A 27141-nucleotide genomic window follows, 5' to 3' on the forward strand; every position below is an offset into this window, starting at 1 on the left:
GTCTCAAACGGAAGGTGGCTGTCGTCCGAGCCGAAACAGGTTCGAAACTGGGAGTTGGGCTCGGCCCTCGTTGTCTGTCGCTGCGGGCCCTCTTCCGGGCTAGGCCGTCCTTGCCCGCCCCCGCCCCGCCTCCCTTCGGACCCCTGGGTTCCAGGCCAGGCTCCCTTCCCGATTGGCGCCCCCGACCTCCGCAGCCCGCTGCCGTCCCGGTCCGCACTGCGGCCCCGCCGCCGCCACCATGTCCCTGCACGGCAAACGGAAGGAGATCTACAAGTATGAAGCGCCCTGGACCGTCTACGCCATGAACTGGAGCGTGCGGCCCGACAAGCGCTTTCGCCTGGCGCTGGGCAGCTTCGTGGAGGAGTACAACAACAAGGTGGGCCGGGCAGGGGCTCGGAACCCGGCTGGCGGGGAGCGGGCCCCGGGGGCGCCCTTTCCGGGCCGGAGCCCAGACCCCAGGACCCTCCCGCGGACTTGCCCTAGCGCCACGGAGCGGTTCCTCTGTGTCTGGCCCTGTGCAGATAGTTTCGCTCTCATTATCGCATTTAATCCTTGCAGCATTCCTGGGTAGTCAGGAGTGTAGTTACTCTCATTTTACTGATGGGAAAACTGAGGCACCGTGTTGTGACTTGCCCGAGTCACACAGCTATTTCGTGACGGAAACAGGTCTCAAACCCAGGTTTACACCCCAAAGCTATGCCATTTATCACTCCTATCCCCTCCGCTCCTGCCGCATTGCTTCAGTTAGGGGGCGGAAGAAGGATGAGGGAATGGTGGCTGTGAAGAAAATGCTGGCGCCTCGGTGGTCACTCCTGGCCACGCTAGATCTCTATTAGGACTGTTTACTACGCAGGCTTCCCAGCCCCCTACACCCACCCCCAGGTATTCTTCCTGGATTCCCCCAGCCCTTTGCCGGGATTGCCATTGCTATTGCTGCCTCATATTCGTCCTCTTCAAAGAGACCCTCTTTTTGGAAATCTTGGCCAATGGCTGTAATCCCGCCATTGTTTTCCGAACAGAGAAGGATGATACTTGCCGTATTTTTTTCTTGGCATCTTTCGTGCTAATACAGATATGTAATCTTGAGTAGTAAGTCTTCCTGGACATCCACAATTTGAGAATCCTTCATAGAAGCACGGGTAATAGGAGGACGCTTTAAGCTGGCAGTGCAGCATAAATTTATTTTTGAAAGTTGTTGAATAAGTTAGTGGGAAGAGTTTTCTTTCCTTTATTCCTTAATCTCTTCCATTTATTGTATTAGAGTAAACGTGATTGATATTGATCAGAGCAACGGAGAGCCGTGCCTAGCAGTGTTGAAAGCCTGTACACCTGCTTAACACCATGAACACCGTGACTTAAGAAGAATAAAGTGTTGGATGGTGACAGGCATGGGGCAGGGAAGAAAGCCAGGTGCTCTTGGGTTGGGTCCTGTTTGGTCCACTGACCAGCTTTGGGGCACTGCACAGGTCAGTTTTGTTATTTCTGACCCACAGTTTGTTGTAGAAAAGTTCTTTTTTACACATAAAGGTCCTGTAAAAAACATTTGAACATTGTAATTTTGTTGACAGTTTTTCAGGAGCACATCTGTTTCTCTAGAGTTAGGTCTTAACTATTTTGGAATCCCCTTTGAGAAAGTGATGAAAACGATGGACTTTCATTACCCAGACATCACACATACACAATTTACAAACAAATCTTGGGGAGTATGCACTGATCTTGGAGTCCACCCATTGCCCACAGAAAGCAGAGAGTCCTGACAAGACATAGCTTTATTTTCTTTTCTCTGGTGCCTCTTTCTTCTTTATGGCCCATAGTGGACGGCAGAGCTGGGAATGGAATTCAAGGCCCTGATGTGTAAACTGAACTAGTAAAATTGAGAACATTAGAACTGTTGTTTAAGGATACATGTTTAAAAGGGGAAGAAAAGCAAAATATATCTTTCAAAGGGCTTGAATCTTTTCACACAGATAGATTTTTTTTCCTTGCAAGTTCTTCCAGGGTCGATTTGGGTAAGCAGTAGTCCCATTTCTAAGAGAGGAGAAACTGAGCCACAGTTAGGCTGCTGGGGGAATCAGTGGAGTAATTGGTGTCAAACCTCCGTTGCAGGGACTCTACCCCAAAGTTTGTCCTTTCATTTAGTAACCATGTGGAGCCCCTTCTTTGTGCCACAGGCACACAGGCCGCGTGGTCTGATGATCCCAGGGGTAATAGGTTAAGCGGTTACCTCTGTCTCAGTTCACTTGCATGATGTAGGCAGTGCAGTGTCTTGCCTACTGTTTTTGTGCCCTCACCTATCTAGGTCAGAGTTCTTAACGTGTGTGTGTGTGTGTGTGTCTGTCATGGACACCTTTGGCAGTTTGAAGCCAGTAGATCTCTGTTCATAATTCTGTTTTCAAATGCATAAAATACATAGGATTACAAAGGAAACCAATCATATTGAGCTATAGTTATTTTTTGTTTGTTTGTTTGTTTTTCGTTTTTTTTTGTTTTTTGTTTTTTGCGGTACGCGGGCCTCTCACTGTTGGGCCTCTCCCGTTGCGGAGCAACTCCGGACGCGCAGGCTCAGCGGCCATGCCTCAGGAGCGCAGCCGCTCCGAGGCATGCGGGATCCTCCCGGACCGGGGCACGAACCCGCATCCCCAGATTATAGGAAGCCCTGAGGTATAGTTATTAAAAACATTTTTTAAAAAGTGATAATCTGGGGGCTTCCCTGGTGGCGCAGTGGTTGCGAGTGCGCCTGCCGATGCAGGGGACACGCTGAGCCTGCGCGTCCGGAGCCTGTTGCTCCGCAACGGGAGAGGCCACAACAGTGAGAGGCCCGCGTACCGCAAAAAACAAAAAACAAAAAAAAGTGATAATCTTTACTTTTAAGTTAACTCATTACATTACATCATTCATTATAATCATTAATCTTGAAGTAGGGATGAGGGTAAACAGCATTTCAAGATGTTCATTGTGATGTGATATGAAAAAAATCAGTGATTTTTATTGGTAACAAATCACAGATCTTGATGCCATGGTGAGTAGCTGCCTCCATTTGTAATGGAAGGAAATGATAAATTTTAGCTAGAGGTTTGTGAAAATGTAAATGTGATTTTCCGCCTCAAGTTCATGGACCTCAAGGTAAGAAACCCTGCTGTAGAGGATCTGTGCCTAGGGCCTGGCGGGCAGTAAATCTCACTTTAACACAGTGATTATGAGGCTCAGTTTCGGAGAAACCTGGACATGGAGGTGCCAGACTTCATATTTTAGAGGAATTTCAAAATTATTGGTTGAAATTCTCAGACCTTTGGTTCCTGTTTGCTGTCAATAGTAATTGCCAGTAGAGGACAAAATAAATTGACACAGCAAATTAACATTGATGAAAAAGCATAGAAACGGTCATCTTTTTTTACTGTGAGACATTAAGAAAACGTGATTATAATTTAAGAAAACTTTTGTATTCATGTCATCACATTTTCCTGTAGTAAAATTATTTGTAGTTCGGTAGAATTAAATCTCTTAGCATTTCAAGAACAACTTGACTTCCAGGTGTTCCATCATCTGAATAAATTTGGGAATTGTGGAGTAAACTAGGTTCTATCAACTACACCTGGAATAAAGAGTCCTACTATTGGTAATTGTGTTTGATGTTGTTTTTTTGTGGTCTCTGCTTGGGGATAGAGCAACACTGGTGTTGGAGAATGGTTTTCTAAATTTTAGCTTGTGTATAAGAATCCTTTGAGGGACTTATACATTCTCAGGCTTCACTAGTTAACAGACACCCAGGTGATTCAGACACAGGTGGTCCAGGTGGTGCTCTAAGACCATTACCCTGGAGTTACCTTGGCATCTCCTGACCAGAGACAGGAATCCTTCTTTTTGCATCTGCATGTGCCTAAATATTGATTCCATCCCATGAAAAAAGCTCAATTACCAAATAGCCTCTTTGAGGTAGTCTGGGTTGAGATCTCAGCCCTGCCACTTACCAGTTTTGTATGGCCTTAAGCAAGTTAAACTCTGTGCCTCAGTTTCCTCATCTGTAAAATGAGAGTAATAAGAAAGATTAAATGAGTTAATATATGTAATGGAGTTAGGAACTCTGCCTGGCACATAGTAAGCAATTTAGAAATGTTAGCTATTATTACTTAAACATCATCACTACTCTATCTGTAATTGAAATATAATCAAGGAGCATTATATGGGTGTTAGGTAAATTTGACTTTTGTATTTTCCGGAGAAAAATCAGGACCTTAGGTCAGAAAGGTACCTCAAAAGGTCATTATGTTCATTCCTTTGTCTTTTAAAGACCCAGGGGAAAAAATTCTCTTGGTTTCTTTCAACCAAACCCATTTTGTGGTGTAGAAGCTTCTTGTTGTCAGACTCCAAGTACTGTAATATGCTAGTTTAAGCCCATTTTCTCTTGTTCTACCTGGATTAGACACAGTAACTCTGATATAAGAACTCTGGGGCTTCCCTGGTGGCACAGTGGTTGAGAATCTGCCTGCTAATGCAGGGGACATGGGTTCGAGCCCTGGTCTGGGAAGATCCCACATGCCGAGGAGCAACTAGGCCCGTGAGCCACAACTACTGAGCCTGCGCTCTAGAGCCCGTGAGCCACAACTACTGAGCCTGCGGGTCTGGAGCCTGTGCTCCGAAACAAGAGAGGCCACAATAGTGAGAGACCCGTGCATCGCGATGAAGAGTGGCCCCCGCTTGCCACAACTAGAGAAAGCCCTCGCACAGAAACGAAGACCCAGTACAGCCCAAAATAAATTAAAAAAAAAAAAAAAAAGAACTCTGGTATTTCTCCTGAGTTTTGACAGTATCTGTCATCTTTAGACAAGTGGCATTTCCCTTGTTTTATGGGGAAAGATGAGTAGCAGTTCCTGGGCTTCTATTCCACTTAGTTGCATGTTTCAGGGTTGGTTTTGAATAGAATTGACAGCGTGATTGGGATTTATTTTGCCCTAATATTTAACTAGCTGACCATTTGCGCTTTAAGATTTGGCATCTAGAAAACATTTTTTGAGGTTCTGAGGAGAGAAATCATAGGTATACCTGCTGCTTTTTGAAGAATACTGGTAGTGAATCTGAGTAAGACTACCTTGTACTTGAAATGCACATGGGATGAATGCTTGCTTTGTCAGCCTGTGTTGATTCCTATGAGATCTTTAATGTAGAATTACTTTATCTATTTGGCACATAATGGTTTTTTTTGTTTTTTGTTTTTTTTTTCCTGCGGTACACGGGCCTCTCACTGCTGTGGCCTCTCCTGCCGCGGAGCACAGGCTCCGGACGCGCAAGCCCAGCGGCCATGGCCCACGGTCCCAGCCGCCCCGCGGCACGCAGGATTCTCCCGGACCGGGGCACGAACCCGTGTCCCCTGCATCGGCAGGCAGACCCCCAAACACTGCGTATTTGGCACATAATGGTTTTGACCCTGGCATATAAGTTTTCATTTCTCAGTATTTCTGGCAGCCTTTCAGGATTCTCATTCATTTGTTCATTAATTCAACAAATATTTATTTGTTGTGTTTTAGGCACAGCGATGATACTTGGTAACCTTCTGTATCCTTTCTTAGCAGATTTGAGATTGGTAGCAGTAAGGAGAAAGTGTTTTAATACACATAAGTATTTTTGATAGATATTTAGAATTTTGCCGTGCTCCATCAGTCCTTGCCAAGAGTGTCAGCAGGGGAATTTAAAGTATAAAACTCTTCTGGTTTTAACTTCCTCCTTTCTTTTTTCTAGACAGTGAAGGGACTAATTCCTCCATGAGACCACTGAATAAAACTGCTATATTGTTTTTTGCCCTAACCTGGTTCACACAGACTTACTGCAGATGCTGTGATTTGAACAAGGAGTTGAATCTGTGTTCTGTAGGTAGTCTGGCCTGCCTGGGGCTGTGATGCCAGAGCTGATTGATTAGCCTCAGAGCCAGGAGCTGAAGGGTTGCTGTGCCAGAGTTCATCTCAGAGTTTGACAAGGCAGGACCTCTCTGCAGATGTTGATCAACAATGATCAGTCAGGAACAGGCTTGAAACGAGGACAAATGGAAAAGACCAAGAAAAGCTGGTTTATTCTGTCAGAATTTTGCCTTAGCTGATTTTGGTTATATTAACAATTGTGGGGAAATGTTCTACTGTCAAGAGTGGTATTACTGGTTTAGATAACTTGTTTTTTTTTGTTTTTTTTTTTCGGTACGCGGGCCTCTCACTGTTGTGGCCTCTCCCATCGTGGAGCACAGGCTCTGGACGTGCAGGCTCAGTGGCCATGGCTCACGGGCCTAGCCGTTACGCGGCATGTGGGATCTTCCCGGACCGGGGCACGAACGCGTGTCCCCTGCATCGGCAGGCGGACTCGCAACCACTGCGCCACCAGGGAAGCCCCGGGTTTTTTTTTAATTATTATTAATTACATATATGTGCACACATATTCATATGCATTCACCTTCATGTTCTGGTACTAGCACTGCATGTAGTTAAAGAGGGATACACAGTTTCCTCCCTCAAGGAGCATAGTAACAAGATAAACACAGCAGCTTTTAAATTTAAAAAAATACAAGGTATGAGTAATGTGAATAGTAATTTATGTTGTTGTTCATGAAAGTAATTGAAAGTGAAGGTGTGGTCATGCCTCCAAGGAATAAATATTTTATGTTTTATATCTGCTCCTTAGGAGATATCTGACATAGTAATATCCACAGTTTAAAAATAAGTAAAAATGATCTTGTTTCACAGTCTTTTCTTTTTAGGGGGCATTTGTTTCATATGTTGGGGTAAAGCATTGTGAAACAATAGTTGCAGAAAGGCAGTGGAGGTGGGAGATAGAAGAAGTTTAACAGGAGGACAGGGAAGACTATGGAGGAAAGAAAAGGCAGAGGGGTAACCTAAATGTTGACAAGATGATTAAAGACATACTTTTTCCTTACGCTCCCACAATAAGTGAGGAAGGACGGCAGTATAATGAAGATCAAATGGGTATAAGAAGATGCTGAGAAAGGATGTCTGTGGCTGCAGATTCAAACTCAGAAGAGCACAGTTCTCCAGGATAGGATTTTGATAGGCAAAATCAACAATCCTTTGTTTGGGACAGTGAGAAGAGGGTGCACAGCTGGCAGCAGGAGCTTCTCTAGACCGCACTTCACACCTTGGATGAGAGGGAAGCTAAGCTGTATAAGGAGACACGGAGACATGCCATCGTCTCTAGAAGCACTAGATGAGGCAGGTTGGAAGAGACTGAATTGTGAGCAGCTTGACAGCTCCTCATCTCTGTTGGCTGGGAAGATGCAAAAGCCTCATGTATTTGTGCTAACTTGGAACATGGCCCTGACCTCTCTCCCATAGGAACTTCCTTCAGATCATCTAGAAAGAACTTGCCTCATTCAGGAACCAGCATAGTAGCAATAGAGAGATACTATAAGAAAGGAGGGGGAAAAAATGGGAAACAAATGGAAGGTAAAGTATCTACACTAGAAAATTGTTTTCACCTTAGTTGAAAATTAATGGCCAGTCCTGCCACCATGAATTCAAAGAACTTAAGAAAATAAAGAACTCCAGGTGGAGATACAGGAGATCAGGTAAACTAGGCATGGTGACAAGAGAAAGTGGGACCACCAGCAGGTGCAGCCCAGGAAACAAGTGGAAGAGAAAACAAAAATTATCACAGACCTAAAAGCCACATTAGAAAGAGAATTAAAATGAATACAAACTGCTGAAAACAGTGAAAGATAGGGAAGACAGATTGAGAAAATGAAGTGGAAGTGAACAATTAGAAAGTCTGTAATAGATGCAGAAAATAAAGAATGTCTAACTTAGGTATAATTGGTGTCTCTGAAGAAGACCAAAGAAATGAAACACAAAAACTCAAATATGTCGTTAAAGAAGACTTTATAGAATAAAGGTTTGAAGTAATGAGTTCAAACTATATCTCAAGAGAAATGGACACAAAACAATTGGCACTGAAAACTTTCCTAGGAAAGTGTCTACATTTTCCTAGGGTGAAGAAAGAATCTTTGGACATCCAGGCAAAATGATCACATCCTCTTGAAGAGGGGAAGGAAAAGTGAGGCTAGCCACAGTTGATGATAGAAGGCATGGAGCAGTGTCTGCAAATCTGCAGCTGTTACAGATTGTGCTCCTGTGAATACCTGAAAATATACTTGAGTACATAAGATTTATATGGGGAATAGAATGCACTTTTTAAAAAGATAATTTATAAAAATTGACCATGTATTAAGAAAAAAATTTTTCTTAAGGGAAATCAGCTGATTGGTAAAAATAATACATATCAAAACTTATGGGAAGATGAGGAAGCTGAGGCCCAGATGTGCTAAGTAACTCCCCAAAGTGGCATAGAAGGTAAATGCGAGGCCAGAACTGGAATACTATTTGTCTCCAGAGTCTTAAAAATAAATGTATACTGATGTCCAAAAAAAAAAAGGGAAAAAATGTTTTGAAAACAGAGAGGGAAACACTCGCCTACCAGATCAGAGTAAACATACTGGAATTGGTATAGTTACAGCCAATACCACATATAGTTGGTGCAATCACACACAACGTTCCAAAGCAGAACTAAGTATATATAGAAATGTAGTTATTGATAAGATAGAACTTTAACTCACTGGGGAAAAAAATAAATTGTATGGCAGAAAAATTTAGAGCCCCCTAATTCACGTCATATATGAAAATCAATTCCAGATCAAGTAAAGAACAGTCCCACAAACATAGTAAAAGAAAATTGACTATGAAATTTGTACTGGGGCAGTGGAGGGTGCGCAGAGAAGGTGATCTTTAAGCCAATCATTAAATCCAGAGTCAACTAAGGAAAAGATTGACAGGCTATAGTGCAGTTGACCCTTGAACAGTACGGGTTTAAACTGCACAGGTCCACTTATAAGTGGATATTTTTCGATTAAGTACTACACAGGGTCCATGGTTGGTTGAATCCAAAGATGCAGAGGACTCAGATACTAAATTATATGTGCATTAACCCCCCACCTTGTGCAAGGGTCAACTGTACATACAAATAAAACATTTCTATGTGAAAAGATATCCTGTGGACAAAGTCAAAAGACAGATGATAGGACAACGAAAAGTATTTTCAAAACATGACAGCCAGTAGTAGGAGCTAATTTACTTAATGTGATAGAAAAATGAACAAAGAGTATAAATAGCCAGTTTGTAGAAGAGAAAATGCAAGTGATCAATAAACAGGAAAAGATACTCAACCTCAGGTAGTTAAGGGAAATGAGAATTGACCCTGTGATGTTACTTTTCCCTTTCAAATTTATAAAGATTAAGTTATTGCTTCTAGTGTTGCTGATAGTATGGGGAAGTGATAACCTTTGTGATCCTGGGCAAGATACTTAACATCTCTTTTACTCCATCTCTTAGGAAAGTGGGAAGAATAAGAGTACCTACCTCATGGAGATGTTGAGAGGATTAAATGAGGTATTGCATGTAAAGCAGTAAGTGTAATGCTTATACTTGGTCCATTATAAGCACTCATATTAAAAATTATTATTCAGAAGTAAAAATAATAAATATCCTCACCTTCAGTAGTAAAATGCCATTTTTCATCTCTAAGATTAACAAAAATGTTAAAAGATTATTTTCAATGTTTTCAAAGGTATGGGGAAATTGGCACCCTCATATACTGTTAATGAAAGTATAAATGGAAGCAACCTTTTCAAAGGCTGCTGGACAGAATCTGTGACTTTTTTTTTAGCTTAAAACAACACACATTTATTATCTCATAGTTCCTGTGGTATTAACATCTAAAATGTGATGCAGCAGTTACACTTTTAGCAATCTGACCAATAAAAGCCTTTACACATAATATGTACAGAGCATTGTTTATAATAGCAAAACAATGGGCTATAACCACAGTAACTATGAATAGTTAAATTATGGTGTGCTTACCACAGTCTGCTGTGGAAGAATGAGGTAGAGCTATTTGTACGGACATGAGATCTTCCAAGATGTTGTTAAGAGCAAGTTACAGAATATATTTTATGGTCCAAACCTATCTGGGGTTTTTTTTTGTTGTTTTGTTTGGAAAAACCATTTGGAAAGTAGTTCATATCAAACTGGTTTGAGAGTCACTAAGTAGAATTGAGGATGAAGTTAATGGGAGACTTTACCACTTCATTCTGTATTATATGAATATTCAAGAGAACTTATATTCTCTTTCATTAAATTTTTAACATCTGCGTATATGAACAACAGTTGAATAACAGTGAAAGCAAAGTGTTTTTCCTTTCAGTACTTGGTTGGCAATTTGGAGCAGAAGAGCTAAAGCGAGTTAGGCCAAGGATGAAACACGAGTCTGTGCAAACACATGAAGTCTTTGGGAAGATCAGGAAAGATCCCAGCCATTTCCTGGCTTCTTCCCTAGGTTAGGTACTGTTGTGCAGAGGTTGTCAAACCTTGCTGAATCACATCACCAGGGAGGGTCTTAAGAATATAGACTCCTGGGCCCCACTTGACACTTGTTGAATCAGAATCTTGGGCTAACGGTGGGGAGCCCAGGAATGGGTAAAGCACTCTAGGTAAATCTGGTTGCCAGATTTGAAAACCATTGCTGTTGGCAGTACAAGCAGGAGTAAGACACAGGCCCTGGTTTTTTTTTTTATTATTATTTTTTTTAATGTTTATTTATTTATTTGGCTGTGTCGGGTACCGGTTGTGGCACACGGGCTGTTCGTCACGGGCTCCTCTAGTTGTGGTATGTAGGCTCCAGAACGTGCAGGCTCAGTGGTCACGGCACACGGGCTCAGTTGCCTCGTGGCATGTGGGATCTTAGATTCCTGACCAGGGATCGAACCTGCGTCCCCTGCATTGGAAGGCGGACTCTTAACCACTGGACCACCAGGGAAGTCCCTACAGGCCCTGTTTTTAAGGCATTTACTAAGAGAAATAGCATAAGACAGTCATGCAGGTGCTTTCATGAGGCAGTGTGGGATTAGTCACCAAATGGATGGAATAGATAAGTACTGAGAGACCACTGTCCTGGGAAGACTGCAGATGGTTTATAAAGGAGGTGAGGTGTAAGAATATTAAAAGCTCATACACTGAGGAAGGCATCATACTGAACAGTTTACAAACAAAAGGTGTTACATACAACTCTGTGAGGTGTAGGTACTGTGAATATCCTCACTTTACAGATTGGAAACAGGTTTAGCAAAGTTAAGTAACATGTCCAAGGTCCTACAACTAGCAAGTGGTAAGTAAGGAGGCCTGGAAGACTGATGCCACCGTTCTTTATTAATACTGGGCAGGATTTGGATCGACAGAAGTTGTGAGGATTTTATAAGTGAGGGCAGTGTAAGGAGAGGGATGGGAAGCACTGACTAGATAAATGAAAGTGGAAGATAAAGTAGGCTAGCGAAAGCTTTGAATGCCTGCTTAAGTGGATCCTAAGTGGCATGTGCTCATGGGAGCTGATATTTTGAGGTTTGCAGAGAAGCCTCCAATGGCTGGAAAGCAACTTTTAGCAGTAGCAGCATTTTCCCCTTCTAGTTTAGCCTTACCTGCATGGCTAGAAAGAGGGATTTTGTGCTTGCTGCCACATCCCCAGCACTTAGGGCTTGGCACCTAATAGCCACTCGGTAAATATTTGAATAAATAGATGAATGCAATATCTGGCTTAGAATCTATATGAGAGGCTTACGCTTTATTCTGCCCAGTGAGCCACAAAATTTACCTTCTCATCTATTTTCTCCTCCTTCCCCCACCAAGCCTGATGCCAATTTTCCCTGTTCCATCTAGAATCTTCCTTTACGTTTTGTTTTCTGCAAAGGTCAGAATGTCAACTTTTTAATTCCATAAGAACTGTTCATTCTGTCAAAATCCTTCTTGTGGCCATCTCGGGTTATCCCTTGCCATTCTCACTACCGGTCACCACAGGCCCTTAACCTTTCCCACCTGTTCCCCTGTGGGTCTCCAGGCTGAGCTCCCCGCCTCCAGCCTCTTCCTGGATCCAGTCAGTCCTGGCCAGCATTACCAGGCCCCATACTCATACCTCCAGGGTCTCACAGTCCTACCACTGCCTCTCAGACGCCTTCACGGGGGAAAACCCACCTCTGTTTTCAGTTTGCTGTCAGGGCTCTCGAGCCTGCCCTAGGCACGTTTCATCAGCCTCCTCTGCGGGGCTCTCTCAGATGACTCCTCTTGCTGCCCGCCAAGTGGGCCATCTAGTTAGTAACTCTGCCCCGCTTGCTGGGGATGCCTTCCGTTTCTATGCCTCCTCAGAACCTTTCCATACACCTTTTTTTTTTTTTTTTTTTTGCGGTACGCGGGCCTCTCACTGCCGTGGCCTCTCCTGTTGCCGAGCACAGGCTCCGGACGCGCAGGCTCAGCGGCCATGGCTCACGGGCCCAGCCGCTCCGCGGCACGAGCCCACATCCCCAGCATCGGCAGGCGGACTCTCAACCACTGCGCCACCAGGGAAGCCCACCATAGACCTTTTAAAATTTTATTTGTTTATTTATTTTTTGCACGGGCCTCTCACTGTTGTGGCCTCTCCTGTTGCGGAGCACAGGCCCCGGACTCGCAGGCTCCGGACGCGCAGGCTCAGCGGCCATGGCTCACGGGCCACACGCTCTGCAGCATGTGGGATCTTCCCGAACCGGGGCACGAACCCGTGTCCCCTGCATTGGTAGGCGAACTCTCAACCACTGCGCCACCAGGGAAGCCCCCACATCATGCAATATTATTCAGTGATACTGTACACCTAAAGTGAGTGAATTTTATTGTATGCAATTGTACCTAAATAAAATTGTTTAAACAAAAAAAAGATAGGAAGATACTGGTATCTGAGACTGGAGTCAGCAAGACAGGAGTGGAAGGAATTCTTTCTGCTATATGGTTAGTGCCTATCCTCTCGTTTATCCTCCCTACCATTCCATCTTCCAGCTGGTGGAAGTTCATAAGCAAATGTATAGCAGGTGGCATTTCCTACTGAGCCAGATTGAGTTGGACAGCAAAGGGTGGAAGTCAATATTGGTCCAAAACTGACTCAAAGAAAAGGTGGCCAGACCAGCTGGGACTCTCTCATCGACAGTACCCACTTTTTTGCCAGTTACAGTGGTTTGGGTTCCCGAATGCTTGTTTGGCACACCCTTCTGTGTCAGCACATTACCAGCCAGTGGGGGCGAGGTTGGTGGGCTAGAGGAGGAGGCGGTTTGTGGATGATTACCTTTTTTATTAAAATAAATTTTATTTATTTTTATTTTTGGCTGTGTTGGGTCTTAGTTGATGCGCGTGGGCTTCCTCTGGTTGAGGGGAGCAGGCTTCTCATTTTGGTGGCTTCTCTTGTTGCGGAGCGTGGGCTCTAGGCGCGTGGGCTTCAGTAGTTGTGGCTCGCAGGCTCTAGAGTGCAGGCTCAGTAGTTGTGGCGCACAGACTTAGTAGTTCCGCAGCATGTGGGATCTTCCCGGACCAGGGCTCGAACCCGTGTCCCCTGCATTGGCAGGTGGATTCCCAACCACTGCACCACCAAGGAAGACCCTACCATTGCCTTTTTAGGTGAGACGTTCCTTTGTTGGATGTCACTGAATGTCCACAGCACTTCTAGTCGTGGGGTCACTAAAACCACGGCTGCACGTTGTCAAGTGCCTCGGCTTGTGGGGGAAGGTAACCAGCTGGGCAGTTAACACAGCTCTAGGGTGTTGGATCAAGAGGGCAGGAGTTGGAGTCAGAAAACCTGTATTCAGATTTTGTCTCTGCCTCTGACTAGCTCTGCAGTCTTCAGTGTAACTCAACCCCTCCAAGGCTGGGTTTCCTCGTCTGAGCAGCAGGCCCGTTGGACTAGATGCCCTCTCTCTCTTAGTTCTTGCCTCTGCAGTGAAGGGTAGTACAGCATCAGGACGGCTGTCACTGACAGGGGTCTGGTGTATTTGGTGCTGCTCCCGAGAAGCAGATGTTTACGTGGCTGGATTCTGCTGTGTTACAGGTCCAGCTTGTTGGTTTAGACGAAGAGAGTTCGGAGTTTATTTGCCGGAACACCTTCGACCATCCGTACCCCACCACAAAGCTCATGTGGATCCCTGACACAAAAGGCGTCTATCCAGACCTGCTGGCGACGAGTGGCGACTATCTCCGCGTGTGGAGGGTAAGCAGGTGCTTGACGGGCCTCTGCAGAGTCAGCTGCTCGCAGCAGCGTGGACTCACGGAGAACAGGCCGGGGCTGGAGGCCAGATCACTGCAGCCGGGAGAACAGGTGGGAGCGGATCTGGCCTGAGCTTGTTTGGCTCAGCAGATTTCCTAGTGAGTCCAGCCAAGATTCCTTCAAGTCCTGCTGCCGGCTGCAGTCGGCCTGGAAGCATAAGGCTCAGTGACCGTGATGTAAGCACGAGGGCCTTCTGCAGGGGTGGGGACACCGGCGGTCTCTTATTCTATTTACAGCCAGGATATTTTTGAGTAAATTAAACAAAATCCAGGCCGCTGCTTCTAGTGCAGCATGGGAGTGGACCCTGGAGCCTCCCCTCCCCTCTGCCGAGCTGTCACCATGGCCTCTCCCGTAGCTGGAGGTGTGGCGTCCAGCCAGGCAGGGTACAGATGCCCCGGTTTGGGCAGAGTGAGAAGACTTCTCGTCTAGAAGAATTTGGGGGTGAAAATTTGGGAAACAAAGCTGGGCAGAGGAGAAAGCTTGGAAAGAAGTAGCATTCAAGTAGTTCCTCTGGTTTTTATTACTCTATGATAAAAATGTCCCCCACGTCTTAAATTTACTAAAATATGGACTAAAAGAGGCTTTAAAGATTTTTTGTAAGATAAGACTGGCTGAGTTTTTAAAGATTATTGTTCCTTCAGGTTGGTGAAACAGAGACCAGGCTGGAATGTTTGCTAAACAATAACAAGAACTCGGATTTCTGTGCTCCTCTGACCTCCTTTGACTGGAATGAGGTGGATCCTTATCTTTTAGGTAAGGGAGTGAGGGAGGGTGTATTCCAGTGTGAAGAAGCAAAGATACATTTTCTCAGATATAACACTGGGCCAGTTTTTAACCAGGGCCCTGAGGTCCGTGCAACATCCTAAAATGGGGCCGAGTGGGGAAGAGGCTAAATATGGAATGTGGTTATTACTTCCTCCCGTGGAGTTGAGCTTCCCACGTGTGCATGTCTTGTCTCTCCAGGCAGAGTCCAAGGCCCTGGGGTGAGGATGGAGTACGTGACTCTTTTTTTTTTTTTCTTTTTGCGGTACGCGGGCCTCTCACCACTGTGACCTCTCCCGTTGCGGAGCACAGGCTCCGGACGCACAGGTCCAGCGGCCGTGGCTCACGGGCCCAGCCGCTCCGCGGCATATGGGATCTTCCCGAACTGGGGCACGAACTCACGTCCCCTGCATCGGCAGGCGGACTCTCAACCACTGCGCCACCAGAAAAGCCCACGTGACTCTTTTGGGCTCTCCATCCCTGTACTCAAGAAGTGTTTGCAGTGCGTTGTCTCCTGGGCTGAATAAATGAATAGGGACAAGGAGAGAAGCTGGTGTGGGAACTTCACCCCCGTCAGCTGCTGACTTGCACTGGTTGTTTCCAGGTACCTCCAGCATTGACACGACGTGTACCATATGGGGGCTGGAGACCGGGCAGGTGTTGGGGCGAGTGAATCTTGTGTCCGGCCATGTGAAGACCCAGCTGATTGCCCATGACAAAGAGGTACTGATGCTGGTGCGCAGCTGCTTTCTATGCCTTCAGTGTGAAGGCAGGCTGTTCTCTCCCTGTTTTGCAAATGACATGGAAAATCATAATGCTGACGTCGTCTTGTCTAAATTGAAAATAGTAATGTGTCAGAACAGTGGAAAACAGCACTGTTGTAAATGAGTGTATTTTTTTTTTGGCTGGTGTAAACATTCTGTAGTCTGTTGTTTTTCTTTTTGTGCCAGAGATTACTGGGTTTTAATAATGAGATCTCTTATAGACAAACTTGGACTGGATGTTATTAAAAAATAATCTTAGAGTAACACTTATCTTGAAATATATTTACTTTTTTGGGAGCAGGGAGGCAAGAAGAGGGAATATTTCCTGGCAGACAAAACTAAATCATTAATTTTTCTCTAAACTTATTTTATGAAATTCTAGTATGTTCACTTAATGCTTATACTTTAATACTATTTCGAATTGAATATGGTTTATTTTGATGGTGATGTTTCTCCTGTGTTTATTGGAAGAGCCAAAGGAAGCTATCTGTAATTGTGTTAACAAAGCGTTCTTCTGAGTGATTTTGTAAAATGGTCATAAATCTTTAACTGCCAGAGCCGCTGCATGCTGGTCCTCTACCAGAAAAATTACAGGACGTTTCCTGTGGGTAGTGTTTTCTTTTCTATCATACCCTGCACAGTGAAGATTATTAGTATCTGTACCAATAAAAAGGATGCCTTGACATGAGGTGAGAAACTTGAGGTTGTCCACAGAATGGAAAGTTGGTGACCAGATTATCATTCTTAGTGAGAGGTTGTTCTTTGGCTTTCTGTGCTCCCAACGGTAAGATCTGTTACAAATCTGCTGGACTTGGCTGCCGTAAGCCAAGGGGCGAAGGAAGAGTTTGTCCTGCCAAGAAGATCGGTATAAGGAGGTTCTGGGAGCCCTCTTGGCATCAAGTGGAGCAGGTTGCTGCATTTTGGTTCTGTGACAGCTTAGCCTGCTGTTCTCTGTCAGGGTCCAACCCAGAAACCTAGAGCTACTTTAAATATTTAAACTGAGGGGATTTAATGAGGAAATTGCTTACACAGATGATGGTAAAGCTGAGAAGCCACACCGGAGCTGCAGTGAGGTAGTGCAGTGTAGACAATGGGAGCAGCGATCTCAACAGCAAGCGGGCCCTGGACCAGCACCCTGGCCTCGAAGAAATGAATCTAAGGGTGGTTGTTCTGAGAGGAACATGACGCCTCCTGGAACCTTAGATTTTTCTCAGCCCACCTCTCTCTGTTGAAGTAAAGACTTGCCAGGAGGTTCTCGTTGCTACTGGCGGATTGGTGCAGAGGAGGGTAGCATATATCTGGGAGTTATTTCCCTCCCTTGGCTTATGATGAAATACACTGGTGGAGCACAGAAGAAGAAGCAGTCAGAGCTGAGTTTTACACACTCGGCCATATTGCCTGTGAGAACCTTACTGCTTAGCGGTGCTGCCATGGTGTCCCTGTCCCTGCGAGTTACTGGGAGCCAACCCTGGGTGCACATATGTATAAACACATCCCAACCCTAAGGTAGCTGGTCGGTGTTGGACAGAGCCTTGATCTGTCAGGCCTCCTTGTGATGACCAGCCCAGTTCCCCATTGAACCACTCCTAATTCCTACTACAGAAAGAGAAGTGTAATTTCTTCATAGTCAGCCAGAGGAAAAGGAAGTTATGAGGTTGAATAGAAACAGATGCTTGTTTGCCAGTGTCCCTTAGCAGGTGGAACTTCCAGAAGGCTGGAGTCACGGTCCTGAGTGAGGGATTCCACGCATGTCTCCCCAGAAGTCAGCTGTTATTGTCCTTGGCCCCAGAAGATGGGTTTTGTTTGGCATTTTGTTTTCCTTTTTCAGATTCTCTCTCTCCGCTTGTCTGGCTCTCTGTTGCTCTCTGCCTCTGTTTTCTCATAGACATTAGCAGAGTGCAATGTTTGTAGCAAGTAATAAGTGCAGAAAACAATGATTCAAAACCTAAATTGATTCACTTATGAATACAAACCAACTAGGAGAAGAGATAGCGTGTCCTAGGACAAGAGAGCTGTATTAAGCCTCTCCGTAAGTATAGGAACACCTGAGCCTCCCGAGATTCAAAACTGCTGTTACTTCTTTCTCACAAATGGGTCTCAGGTCCAGGTTTCTCAGCAGAACCGTGGCTGCTTCCACCCAGCAAATCGATGATCTTGGCCTTAATGTGCTCATGGATTTGCCTCTGATCACACACAAATGAAAGCCACGAAGGCCCAGGAAATAAATGTCTCCGTCTTGTAACAGGGTGGCAGGAGACAGCCACTGGCTCTCGCTTCACTGAGCCTGTCCAAGCCTACAGAATACTTGCTCAGAGCTACTTGTGCTCTGCTGGTCAGCAGGGTATGTGCTCTTTGTTTTATCACGGGAGGTGGAGGAAGAATCCTTGGAAAGCAGGAAGTGAGAAGAAGCCAGCCAGTTTCCAGAGCAGAATGACCTTCACTCTTTGGAAAGTCACTGATGTTAGCACTCTCAGGTCCCAGTCCTCACAGGCGCTGTTTGGCTTTGTTTACCTCCTTCTGGGTCATGAGCAAGGGTTTAGATGAACTAGGGATAGCAGATTTCCCTGTTACAGGAAAGGGTGGTAACAGAGCTGAATCCGACTGACGCTTCTTATTCACCAACAGGTCTATGATATTGCATTTAGCCGGGCCGGAGGCGGCAGGGACATGTTTGCCTCTGTGGGTGCTGATGGCTCGGTGCGGATGTTTGACCTCCGTCATCTAGAACACAGCACCATCATTTACGAAGACCCACAGCATCACCCACTGCTTCGCCTCTGCTGGAACAAGCAGGACCCCAACTACCTGGCCACCATGGCCATGGACGGAATGGAGGTGAGAGCCCCACTTGAGGCTAACATAGGCCCTGCCACTCAGCTCTGGCTCTGCGTACTTACTGTATCTAGAAGAGTGGTTCTCAACTGGTCGCCATTGTCTCCTCAGAGGATTTTTGGAAATATCTGGAGACCTTCGGGGGTGGGAGGGGGAGGGGCGGTGCTACTGGTGTCTAGTGGGTGGAGGCCAGGGATGCTGCTGCACGTCCTGTGGTGCACAGGACCACTCCTCACAGCACAGAATTATCCGACCCGAAATGTCAGGAGTGCTGAAACTGAGAAAACCTGATCTAGAACAAGGACTGTGTGTTAAGAACTTTTACTACTTGGAGAGTTGGAGTCGGAGCCAAGAAAAGCAGTATCTAAAGAGTAAACCAAATCTCATGTGCTTATGGTGCCGAGTAAAGAAACAGGCAGTTTTCCCCTCTGTGGTCTGGACAGATTCTGCCAGCCTTAGTGAACAGATGTGGAAGTGGCAACTCTGTAGCCTGTTACTTGATAAAAGCAGTAGACCGTGGGTAGAGATGATGCAGTGATGAATTTTATTTTGATGAAACCAGTACCTTGGGCTGCTTACCTTTCAACTTTTGCTGTGGGAGTTGGGGGAGAGGGCTTCCATGCTGCCCAGCCGAGCACACACAGAGTCCTTAGCACATGCACCTAATAGGACTTGGTGGATTATTCAAATTCATGTTACTTGCTCTGCCTTCTCCCCTGCAGCCTAAAGGCCCTGAGCTCCTTATGACACAGACTAGAAACTAGCTGTGCCGAGACCCTCTGTCTCTAAGAGTCTTTAAATCTACAAATGAACAAGTTAAACAAAATTTTTTTTCTCTCTCTTGTGTAGTGTCTTGTTTTTTTCTGTCACACCCTGAAGTTTCTGGGCCTCTTCCTTGTTATTTCTGCAGGTAGTGATTCTGGACGTTCGAGTTCCCTGCACGCCTGTCGCCAGGTTAAACAACCACCGAGCATGTGTCAATGGCATTGCTTGGGCCCCACATTCATCCTGCCACATCTGTACTGCAGGTAATTACTGGCAGGGGGCGATGGGGAGGGAGCGGTAAGGAGATCTTCCTCTTGTCTCCTTAGAATTGTAATCCTTACTGTATTCCAAGGATAGTTTGAGAGGTTTACACAGAGTAACTCCATTGAGAGCCTCCCTATGCTTGTGAAATTGAAGCAGTCCGGATTTCCAGATGATTTTGTACCCTCAGTGATGTCAGAGCATCTGTATACTACTTACATCATGTACCCGTTATAGGCTTGTGCCAACTACTGTGCGCCTCTGAAATCTAGGTCGGCACAGAGGACTCATCCGGGAGCGTGAAGGAGGGCGCAGTCTCTCCTGGATGTAACTGACTCTTTGGGCCTGTCGCCTGGGAGATGCCAAAAGCACATGCCCCCTGCACTGAGTTCTGGGTGCATGGAAGGGCCTGCACAGCCTGCCCGGGTCAGTGGTGTGTGACGTGTAGTTCCCGTCTCTCCATTTGCCAGACCCAAAAGAGTACCCCTTAAAAATACGCTGGCCGTCAGTGTGCTTGTATTCTAGAAACAATGCCTGCTATTAAAAATTCAACAATACAGAGATGTAAAAAAAAAGGAAGGTGAACGTCATCTTCTCTCCTTCCTTTCCCATTTCTACTTCAGCCCCACTTTGTATAGGTGGCACCACTCACGACGGTCGGTATGTCTCCTTCCAGACCCTTTTAGGTGGATCCATGTGTACACATCCCTCCCATACAAATACCTGTCCCTTTATTTTACAGACAGGATTCCACCCTAGCCCCATAATGTTGTGCTCCTTATCTTTTTCAGAGCCTTGGGTTTCCTCCTAACATACTTTTCCCCTCCTCACAAATCAGTAGCATCCTCATTTCCTTGTTCATTATGGAGCCAGAGGAGCGATGTAGTTTGGTGGGTTTCTGCCATTTTAGCATGAATTTGAAAGGCATGAAGCTCTTCCTGTTTGGGGCCCTCTGCTCATGCCTGTCTGTCTCCTTGTGGAGCAGTTGAGGCCCAACGCCGTCCTGCATGCCTCATGTTGTGGCCTGACTTCTTCACTCTTGCCCGCTTTTTCCCAGGAGTGTGGCTAGGGAAAGGCAGGAGGAGCAAAAAGAAAGAAAGGAGAACAGTATCAGCCCACCCAGCAGAAGCCCACCTTCGGCTCCCAGTGGCTGCCTTTGCAGACCTGCTGCTGCCCTGGGTGCCACACCCACCTGTGTCCTTCCAGTGGCAGGAGATGGTGCTGAAGAGCGTGCTCAGTTGAGCGTTGAGGAAAAGGCACTTACTGCTTTAGAGGTGCCGAGTGTTTAAAACGACTTCCCAGATCTCTTGATGTGGATAGTCCTGGGAAGGGCATCTCTCACCCATGCCCAGGTTATGCGGCCTCTGAGGGTTTGGTTTATTCAGGAGAGAGACAGGCTTTCACGTCAGGATGGGTGATGGGACTAGGGGACACTGTGGTGTGGAAGGTCATTGCCCTTTTTTTCCTCTCTTTTTTTTTTTTTTTTTCCTCTCTTAAATTAAGAACTTATTATTTTGATCGTAAAAGTAACATGACCACCACATTACACATCACTTAGGAACTAGAGAAAAGTAAACATAACTCATAACCTTGCGGTCCTAATGGTACCACTGGTCTCATTTTGATATGTTTCTTTCCAGTCACTTTTCATGTGCTTATCTGTCTTTTTAAGGTGCTTTCCTTCTTTCTGGTATTTCCCAGGGCCCTTTTCTTGGGCACATGTCCCCACAACACTTTATCTCATTATCTGTATAACACCTCGTTGATGTATAAATGTCCATAAGATGGAGGGAAAAGAATCCCATTAAATAATTGAATCGTCAGAGAGGGATCTTTGATCACTCAAGTACTTTAAGTGGCTGAAAATGACATGTTTGGGGATCGTTTTTATCCCATCCCTTCTTCCTTTCCTGATGCCTGCCCCAGATGAGATGAGGTGCCCATCCAAGTCCCTTCCGCCATCCCAGCTCTGCTGTGGTGAATGGGTCAGAGGCAGTGGCCTTGCTTTGCGTCCGGGCTCTGCCACTCACTGCTGCATAGCTCTGTGGTTTGGGGCATGTGCCTTAACATTTCCTCATTTATAAAATGGGGGCTTGCAGTAAAACCTCCCTCACTGGGGTTTTGGTGAATGAATGCTTTGTAAACTGCGATCCCCGCTCAGGTGCAGGGGTCACGGTCCTCACTGCCTGAGTTGTGACCTTGCTTGCTTGCTCTCTGTGTCCGTAGCGGATGACCATCAGGCCCTCATCTGGGACATCCAGCAAATGCCTCGGGCCATCGAGGACCCTATCCTGGCCTACACAGCCGAGGGAGAGATCAACAATGTGCAGTGGGCGTCGACTCAGCCCGATTGGATTGCCATCTGCTACAACAACTGCCTGGAGATACTCAGAGTGTAGTGTCGGTGGCGCCGTGCCCACGAGGCAGGGGCTTGTGTGTTTCCCGCCTCTGTTCCACCCCCAAAGTAAGAAGAAACATGTTTCCGGTGGCCAGTACGTCTTTCATTGCTTTGCACCCACTGTTCCCAGAAGCTGCTCTAGGAGTTCCCGGCCAGTCGCCCCACTGCTCTCTGGGCCGGACTCAGTGCCGTGTGGCGCCTCCTCAGCCCAAGGCTGAGTTTTAAGATTTTCTCTCTTTTCCTCATGTCCTTTGGTTCCTCAATTAAAATTTCTGTATATTTGTTTGTCAGCCGTTGTGTTAATGAGCATTGTGGGCACCGGCTCTGTTTGTATTCATCTGTCCCAGACGTCTCTGTCTGCTGCTGCCCGAGGCAGCAATCTGTGTCCGTGTCCATGTGAGCACTTAGGTGGGAACAAATGCCAGTTCAAAGTTGTCTTTCCTCCTGTTATCAATGTCTTTAACAAACTTCAACTTTGTATATTTTTTATCTATCAGGCTAATTTTTTTACGAAAAGAATTTTACTCCCTGGTCTCTTCCTTTGTCTCATAGCCCTCCCTGTTAGCACCTTCCTCTCTTCCCTCCCTGCCTGGGTCTGGCCCCAGGTCCTTGACCCCATGAGCAGTTTGCCTTCTTGAATCACTGCCTGAGCGGAACATACCTGACCTGGAGTCCCAAACCGCCTCGGTGCTCTGAAGTCAGCCAGCTCTCACACCTTTGCTCAGCCTGGCTCTTCTCAAGGGCATTCTGAGCTCCGAAACAGACATGGGACTCCTTCTGTTAACTCCCGGAAGCACCCCTGTCCAGCCCCCCAGGAACTCTTGGGCACGTGTTAGCTCTGAGCTAGCCAGGCTGATCGGGGCGCCTGACTGAGGGGGACAGTGGCAGGAAAGCTGAGCTTAGAGCATGTTTCCAGTACCTAGTTTGAGAGTCTGTTTTTCCCTCCAGGTATAAGCCCCCGGCCCGTCTCTTTCATGTCTTGAATGATAGGCAAGAATGAAGTATAAGCTGAACTTCAGTATCTCTGTTTGTTCAGTTTACTGTGAGTGGCAGTATATTGGCCACTCTTTGGATAGGGTGCTCTGAGGTGAGAGAGCCCTGCTTGACAGGTGCACAGTCTGAGCATCTAGCCTGAGCAGGATCTCCTTTAGAGTGTGGGAGACTGTCAGCTCTTGCAAAGGGTGGACCAATAGGCTGTGGTGATTCCAGGCCATCAGTTATATAGAGAGGAAGAAAAGCTTCAGAGACCCAGGGTCAGCCAGTTCAGAACTCCACGAATCCCTGTCAGCCACCCTGACCCCAGCTTAGGTTCTGAGCAGTACTGGATTGTAGGCTGTGGGTGTCTGTGTCCGTTATATGAGCGAGTTCCGTGGAGGGGGCCTGTGTGTGATTCCGGTGGTAGGTGAATCCTTGGGCAGGCAGAGTTGGGGACGTGCTCAGAGTCAGGGCGCTGGGTGGCGGGGGGAGTTTGCCACGCTCTGCCAAGTGCCGGAAGGTTTCTGAGACCCTCTGAGTTGAGCGTCCGAGAGTAGGAGAGAAGCAGACCTTGAGGCCAATGGTTTTGTCCAGTTGTCATCTGCTTTTGAGAAACAAAGCAGTTAGCTTTGTCCTTCTGGGCACTTAAACTCTCTTGGTTGAGTCCTACTTTTCAGAAGCAGATGTATTTGTATCCCCAAAGTCATAGCTCTTTGCTTTAATACACGGGGGCTTGGCCCAAAGAAAAAGGCTCTTTTTTTTAGTCAGGGTATTTCCCCTTCTCCCTTTATACATTGTTCTGATTTTGAGGCTCTTTGGCTGGCCGTCTGCTTGAGGTCATCTCTCCTGCACTTACCACCAGATTTGCACTGCATCATTTGGAGATGTAAAGCGAACAGTTCTTGGTCAGAACACTGCCCTGCTTGTTATTGTGTGTGATGGTTCCAGGGTCCTTCCCTCAAGGGTAGCAGGTATAAATTGAGTGTCACTTGCTCTAGGAGGCTGTCAGTTCCTTCCTGTGGAAAAGGGTCTGAAATGAAGGTCTAGTGGTAGAGGGGGCTGGTCCTGCTGGGGCAGGGCTTAACTACACTGAGCTCTGGGTTAAGATTCCTTTCCTGATCTGCACTTTTGTGGTTTGAGTGCTGAGAAGATTTATCCACTCTAACTTGAAAATAATCTGGAGAAAAAAAAATTGTTAATAAGAATAGGGATATATTTGGATAAAGTTGCTATTTACTGTGGAAAACAACAGCTTTGAATGTTTTTTTTCCTTGCCCTGCAGACTCCCAGCCCTGTCACCCTCCTTAGGCCCTGCAGTGTGGTCTGGTCCTCTTCCTTTCAACATCCCACTTGGGCCCAGGTGAGACTCCCCAGTCCCCCCAAGCAGACACAGACACACAGTAGCTGGCATGCTGGGATTTTGAAGTCCCGGCTCCCTCTCTCTCCCTTTATGCCATGGGCCAGATGGCCTCATGGCTGAGGAGGGGATTTCTGTAGTCTCAGGATTTAGAAAGCCTCTTAGTCAGCCACGCCACAGGAAGCAGAGATCTGTTGTAGTTTCAAAAGCAAGCGTTTGTTTAATGTGTTTAGGTTCTCAGATTGCCAGCCAGCGAGAATAGGTTGGGAGGCTCTGTCTCTGCGCTCCTTGAACATGAGAAGAGCCACTGCCAGGACTGCACTGGAAAGGCTGCGGCAGCACCTCTGGGCTCTGGCTCTCTGGGCGGTGGCCCTTTGACATGCTTCTGGCCCCCAGAGCCGCAGCCGCCTTTGTTTTCCTTGTCTGCTCTGAGGGGAGGGGGGTGCTGAATAAATGAGGCCTCAGGTTCCCCATCAGAGAGCTGGTGAGTGGATCCAAGTCCTTCAAGAGTTTGAGTTGCTTACACCCAGGAGAGTCAGAAGCCTCTCTTTCCAGGGAGGAGCCAGGCTGAAAGATGAGGACTTGAAGAGGGAAGAAACTTGATAACCAGGTGAGAATTTCTTATCAGAACCAGGATCGGCTCTCAGAGAACTGGTTAAGAAACAGAAAACATTAAGACTCCGATGAGTTTTTGATGGCAGGTGTGTCTGAAATTTTAGGAGGAGATTTAGGATGCGGGAGAAAAGCAGTGGTAGCAAAGGAGAAAATATTAGAGGGCAGTAAAGGTCTGAGCTGGGGAAGCATTCAGACCGTCACGTGGCCGTGGAGTGAGACTGTGCTCTCGGCCTGTGTCAGCCTTCCCGGACTGTTCATCAGGTGCCTGTGATGTGGGGTAACTGGGGACAGGGTGACAGGGGGACCCCTTCCTGCTGCAGTTCAGCCCTAGTGTCGTTTGGTGGTAGAAACTTGCAGGAGTGGGAGTCCCTCGATCATTCCAGACAATGGCTCTTCTTGGTTGTAGGTTTGTAGAGAGAAGAAGCAGAGGTTGTAAACAGTCATGCTGACTTTCCCCCCCTCCCTTTTGTCTTTTCTCTTCCTCTTTACCTTCCCACTGCCTTTCCACTGTAGAACTTTCTCCCTGCTGCAACCTGGGCCTTGAATTCCTAGGCTGTAAGGTATGTAGGAGCTGCAGGGTCTACCAACCATGGGAGGCCAGCCCAGTAACTTCCCTCCACTGTCCCCAGCTCCTTTGACTGCCTGACTTGGGAGAAGGGAGACCAGTAAAGTAGAAGCCCCAAAGCAGCCTCTTCCCTTTCCTGTCTGTGCTCCAGGATGAGGAGGGAGGGTCATGCTTGGCACTGAAGTTGGGTTTTCCCTGGGAGGAAAGCTGAGCTGAGCAGTCACTGTGAACCCTGGGCCAGGCTCTCCAAGAATTGCCATCCCTGCACTGGCTGGGCCAGCTACTCAGTGTTGCAGAGCCTCGTCCTCTTTTCCCACCGTTGTCATTGCTGCTAGTGGTCAAAGTCAAATGTGTGGCCACATGGGATGGGCCAGCTCCTCTCAGGCTACTTCCTAGATGTGATTTTTTAAGTGTAGAAACATGCAGGTGCCTTCCCAAGAGGCTTGGACTGGTGTATCAAGCCAGAAACAGATAAGCTAATCAAAGTATAAACTCAAGAGGAAGGAGGATGCTGGCAGTCTGTGTAAGAGCTGGAAAACTTACAAGTACTGGCCTTTGGGAAAACCCGGCGAATAAAAACTTGTGATACCTGCTATTTGAAAGAATGTTCTCACCTTGGGTTGATTGTGGTAATACAGTGTGTTATGAAACTTGTGGAGCTAAAGCTTTGACTTGCTTGAGTCGAATATGGATCATTTGATATGGTTCCTGTGTATTTGATGACCCCTCTTTCAGTGACTTTCCATCCTTCCTCCCCCGAGCGTGAATTTGTAGCATGATTGTACAAATCTCTATGTAGAGAAAATGGAGATTCCTTGTTCTCTTAAGTGTTAAGCGCTAGCCAATCCATTTCTGTCCCCTTTAGCCTAGTGTGTCTAAACTTAATTTCCTGTTATATATTTAAACTTTTCCTCTACATTATAGGTTTTGTGGCATCCCATGGTCAGGTGGAGAGGAAGCTGCCCCTTGCAGAACTGTACTGTAACCATTTTTTTAAAAAAACATTTTCACAGGATTGATTATACACAGGGCTTGTAAAAAATTTTTTAACACTGTGCTGTGAAACCATGATGGTAAATCTCCATTGAAGGCTACTTCAAAGGCACCTGAAAGTGGAGTGTTATCTATGATTTTATTTCTTGCTTTCTGAATATATTAAACCTAATTTTCACCCTTTCATTCTGTTCAGCCTCCTGTATAAGAAGTACCGTATTTTCTGCCCATCATACTTTGTAATAAAACTTGAACATGTATAGATTGACTGAATTTCTTCTTGTGATGAATTCAGTTCTTCCCATTCTGCCACTGTGGTCATGTTCCAGACACACTGGCTGGGGGATTAGACCTCCACCCCAGCCCATCACACTATCTGATGGCCTAATTCATCACCTTTAACAAAATACAGACCACCTACTGTCTGCTGGGGGCCATGACGCTCAGGTCGCTCACAGTCAACCGGAAGAGACATCTACATAAAGAAACACTGGCAGTGTTGTGCAGTGATGGGTGTGTTCAGGTTCTCTGGTGGCCCTGAGGAGGAAGTGATCACCTATGTCTGGGTGGGAGCCAGAGAGGGTCAGGGAAAACTTCACAAGACAAAGGATGCTTGAATGTTTTTTTTGTTGTTGTTGTTTTTTTAACATTTTTATTGGAGTATAATTGCTTTACAATGGTGTGTTAGTTGCTGCTGTAT

The 27141-nt window shown here is 46.3% G+C and overlaps 2 protein-coding genes across 5 annotated transcripts in view; both read left to right on the forward strand.

The window, feature by feature from the left end:
* Positions 1–26701, forward strand: DCAF7 (DDB1 and CUL4 associated factor 7). 3 transcript variants are annotated; one of them, XR_002646766.3, is made up of 9 exons: positions 1–376; positions 9378–9434; positions 13939–14097; positions 14796–14907; positions 15521–15639; positions 18306–18515; positions 19423–19540; positions 21765–22002; positions 24194–26701. XR_002646766.3 is itself a non-coding variant. In XM_022589125.3 (8 exons), the coding sequence occupies exons 1-8, from the start codon at positions 239–241 to the stop codon at positions 21935–21937; spliced, it is 1086 nt and encodes a 361-aa protein (XP_022444833.1). In that variant the 5' UTR covers positions 1–238; the 3' UTR covers positions 21938–26701. The 3 variants fall into 3 exon arrangements, 2 of the variants coding, with proteins under 2 accessions (XP_022444833.1, XP_022444834.1); XM_022589125.3 differs by having other exon boundaries at positions 21765–26701; XM_022589126.3 differs by lacking the exon at positions 9378–9434 and having other exon boundaries at positions 3–376; positions 21765–26701.
* The window catches only part of TACO1 (translational activator of cytochrome c oxidase I), a 30061-nt gene continuing 27113 nt past the window's right edge, over positions 24194–27141 (forward strand). For both annotated transcript variants that reach the window (XM_089901407.1, XM_022589131.2), the window contains exon 1: positions 24194–24271. The gene's annotated coding sequence lies outside the window, so the exon portion shown is untranslated. The remainder of the gene's footprint in view (positions 24272–27141) is intronic.

The sequence above is a fragment of the Delphinapterus leucas genome, chromosome 19 (assembly GCF_059928025.1).
Source record: "Delphinapterus leucas isolate spDelLeu-1000000601 "Yukka" chromosome 19, BTC_Dleu_Yukka2, whole genome shotgun sequence".
NCBI classification, from domain to species: domain Eukaryota; kingdom Metazoa; phylum Chordata; class Mammalia; order Artiodactyla; family Monodontidae; genus Delphinapterus; species Delphinapterus leucas.